Source organism: Vombatus ursinus, unplaced genomic scaffold (genome assembly GCF_900497805.2).
Source record: "Vombatus ursinus unplaced genomic scaffold, bare-nosed wombat genome assembly UNPS02009994.1, whole genome shotgun sequence".
Classification (NCBI taxonomy): domain Eukaryota; kingdom Metazoa; phylum Chordata; class Mammalia; order Diprotodontia; family Vombatidae; genus Vombatus; species Vombatus ursinus.
In genome coordinates, this window is record NW_020949772.1 from 1274178 (window position 1) to 1278023 (window position 3846).

Here is a 3846-nt window from a genome sequence, read left to right on the forward strand (position 1 = left end):
TGCAAGTCAGATGGAAAGGCCCAGTGGTCCTTAGGGCACAGCAGGAAGACAGATGATGATACATCATCTTTAGTATCATTGCTGCTAAATAAATCATTTTAATTTCTGACACTAGCCATCTGACAATGCCAAAGAATTTTAGTGGTGACAACTTTCTGGGTCTTCTTTCCTTTTTCAGCTGCAGCTGCAGCATCTGTAGAGCTTGCTGCCCAATCAATTTTCCACAGAGGACGGATAGGGGCTTGTGGTCTGGCAGTGAAGCTATTTCTGGGATTCTTTTGCTGGGCCCCAGTGGGGACCTGGGCTGTCTCCACCTGGTTTGAGGGGAGGTGATAGCAAGTGGATGTGGTGGTGGTGGTGGTGGTTTGATCTACCTGGCTCTTATCTCTCCCACAGGATGCTTTGATGCTCCAGCTAGGGTAGCTTGTCTGCCCTGCCAGCAGTGCCCCTTGGTAAGCAGTGATATGTAAGTGAATGAATGAAAAATCATTTATTAAGCATTTACTATGTGGTTACTTACTGGAGATAGAGTGATAGTCCCTTCTCTCAAGGGACTCACATTCTAACAGGAGACAAAACAGATAGGAGGATTCGGCTATGGGGACTGAAAAGTCCAGAGATCCTTAGGGTGCAGCCATAAGGTAATATGTCCATTGATAAAATCATATCAGTTCCTGATGTTGAACTATCTGACAGTGCCAAGGACTTGGGTAGCAAAAACTGTCTTTTCTGTGTCTCCAGGGGCTGCTCAAGAGAAAGGATTTCAGTATCTGCTTCTGGGGGTGGGGTGGGGAGGGTACACTGCTCTTTCTGAGGTTCTTGGGTGCAGGGTCCTGGATGTTACATACAAAGTAATTTCAAGAGGAGGAGATCATTGATGCTTGGTAAATCAGGAAAAGCCTCATGTAATGGGTAGTTACTTGAGCTATGCATGGGAGGAAGTTAGAAATTCTGTGAAGTGGAGGTGAGGATGCCCTGCATTTCAGGGATTGCAATCTTCACACTCCATCAATGAAAACATGCATCCAAGGAAATCTTAGGCCTATAGGGTTAAACTACCTGCCCAGAGCTACATAGTATAAATGCCACCAGATGAGATTCTATCATGGTTGGATCAATTGGTAATTGTAATTGAAATTGAATGGGATAAATTAGTCACATAAATTCATGCTGCTCACGTGCATGTGGATTTCTAATTATGCCACCTATCACTGAAGAAACGTGGACATCCCTGGTCTAGTGGAAAGCTGCTAAACTGGAAACCAAGTATCAGTAGGTTCAAAGTTTAGCCTCTGCTGTTTGCTAGATGTGGCTTGCTACTTTGTGTAAATCACTTTGCCTTTATGGTCCTCAGTCTACCCATCTGCAGAATGGGGATTTTCATACAACTGGTGCCCATCTCACAGATCTGGCTGCTTTAAAGATCTCTTAAGTAAATGAAATGCTGTCTAAACTGTAAATGGGAGCTATTGTTACTCTTTATTATATTGAAACATTGAGAAAGTGGTGTAACAGGTAGAGCACTTGCCTTGGAGTCAGGGATAAGTGGGTTCCTGTCCTGCCTCTGACACAAACTGGCCATGTAAACCTGGGCAGTAAACCTCAGGAAACCTCTCAGTGCCTTCTCATGACTCTCTCAGACTAGAAGTTGTAGAAGAGCTGCTGATTTGAATCAGTGGAGGGAGTTTCCACACCCCTCCTTATTAATTCCTTAATTCATGAAGTCAGAGATCTGAACCAACCCCTCCCTCTCTAAAACACACACACACACACACACACACACACACACACACACACACTCACACATATACGTGCCCCAAACAACTATTATAGAGGGAAAACACAGGATTTGTGTTGGAAGAGAAAGAATAGTTTGTCTAACTAGTTCCAGTAAAAGCTTCCCCTGCTCCTCCCTGTCCTTTGTATTTATAGAATATTGTAGCACAACACTTTCTTGAACAGGAATCTTCTCAACAACCATGAAAATAAGTGGTCATCTAGCCATCCTTTGGAAACCTCTCCCAATGCAATCCATTGTACATTAGGTATCAATAACGATGACTTTTTTTTTTAGCTCCAATTTTCTCTGTTCTAGTGACCCTCCCAGGTCCAACATTCTCTATTCTAAGGTCCCTCTCAGTTTTGACACTCTCTGTTCTAATGTCCTTCTTATCCTGTTTCTGTCTTGTTCCTATTGGTTGCTGGAAGGTCGACTTCCCCATTAGAGTTCGAGCTCCTTCAGAGCAGGGATTGTTTCAGGTCGTTCTTATCCCCAACACTTAGTATAGTGCCTTGCCTATAATAGGTGCATAATAAATACTTGTTTACATGAATTACCTTGGAATTCTCTGTTCTAAGACCCTCTTAAGGTCTAATGTTCTTTAAGATCCCTTTCAGCTCTGACATTCTCTGTTCCCGGATCCTAGTATTTGTGATTCTGTTCTCTTTCCTTCACCTGTCCCTTTTACTTTTCTCAAGTATTGGCCAATTTTGGAGTTATTGGGACCTGGGTTCCATTCCCAGCCTTGCCACTTGCCAGAGTGGCACTGTCAATCAGACCTGAATTCTAGTAAAATAATAATAATAATAATAACTATGAACAGTTATATAGCACTTACTATGGCAAGACCCTGTCTTAACTGCTTTACAGTTATCTCATTTGGTCCTCACAATGACCCTGGGAGGTAAGTGGTATGATTATCCCCATTTTACAGATGAGGAAACTGAGGTAAACAGGTTAAGTCACCTGCCTACAGTCCCACAGCTAGTAAGTGGCTGAGGCTGGAGTTGAACTGACATCTTCCTACCAGCCTCAGACAGTTCCTCCTTTATTTTTTTTTTAAATTTGGTTTCCTTATCTATAAAATAACACCCTCTACCTCAGGGTTTTTCCATGGATCAAATGGTATAATATTTGTAAAGCACTCTGCAAACCTTACAGTGATCTATAAATGCTAGCTCTTATTTCTATGGTTGTCACTATGGAGAGAGTGCTGGATTTGCAATCAGGCAGACTAGATGGTTTTCTTGACTCACTGTTGTTGAGTCTTTTCAGTTGTGGCCGATTTCCAGGTTTTCCTGGCAAAGACACTGGAGTGGTTTGCCGTTTTCTTCTCCAGCTTATTTCACTGATGAGCAAACTGGGGTAAACATGGTTAAGTGCCTTGCCCAGGATCACACAGCCAGGGTCTGAGGCCAGATTTGAACTGAGAAAGAGGAGTCTTCCTGACTCCAAGCCTAGCTCTTTATCCACTGCATCACTTAGCTGTCCTTGATTTATTCTGTTTCCCCAAATAGAATGGAAGCTCCTTGAGGGAAGGGGCTGTTTTCTTTCTGGTCTTTCCTCCCTGGCACAGAGCCCAGAGTCGAGCTTAAGCTTGCTGAATGAATGCAAAACCAATGACAACTTGCTCGCTCTGTGCGACCCTGCTGGGGCGCGTAGCTGGATTCCTCGCCAGGGCCCAACTCCTACAGAGCATCCCCGAGCCTCCGGGTTTGTGTTCATCTCCACGTGCCTCCGGGGCAGGAGGGAGGGAGGCGGGGAGGCGGGGAGGGAGGGCCGGGGAGGAACCGGAACTGTCGCCTTTGCCCTTGATTGAAGGCGGGATGGCCCAATCGGGACGCTCGGAGGGCGGGCCCGGGGCCGGAGGAGTCGGCTGAGGAGAGGGCGGCAGGCGGAGGCGGCGGAGACGAGCGGGGGACGCAGGAGCGAGCGGGGGCGGCGGTTGGCGGTGCGGGCCGGCCCCCGCGCATGGAAGGCCGCGGCGGCAGCGGCGGCGAGGATGGGGTGGGCGAGCGCAGCCCGCTGCTGGGCGGGAGCGGGAGCAGCGGCAGGGGCGGGGGCGG

The 3846-nt window shown here is 46.8% G+C and overlaps 1 protein-coding gene across 1 annotated transcript in view; it reads left to right on the top strand.

The window, feature by feature from the left end:
* The first annotated feature begins 3384 nt into the window (after positions 1-3384).
* SLC15A4 (solute carrier family 15 member 4) overlaps positions 3385-3846 on the top strand; it is a 41693-nt gene continuing 41231 nt past the window's right edge. Inside the window, exons 1-2 of the mRNA XM_027853511.1 lie at positions 3385-3558; positions 3602-3842. Of these exons, the coding sequence (XP_027709312.1) occupies positions 3385-3558; positions 3602-3842 (415 nt within the window). The remainder of the gene's footprint in view (positions 3559-3601; positions 3843-3846) is intronic.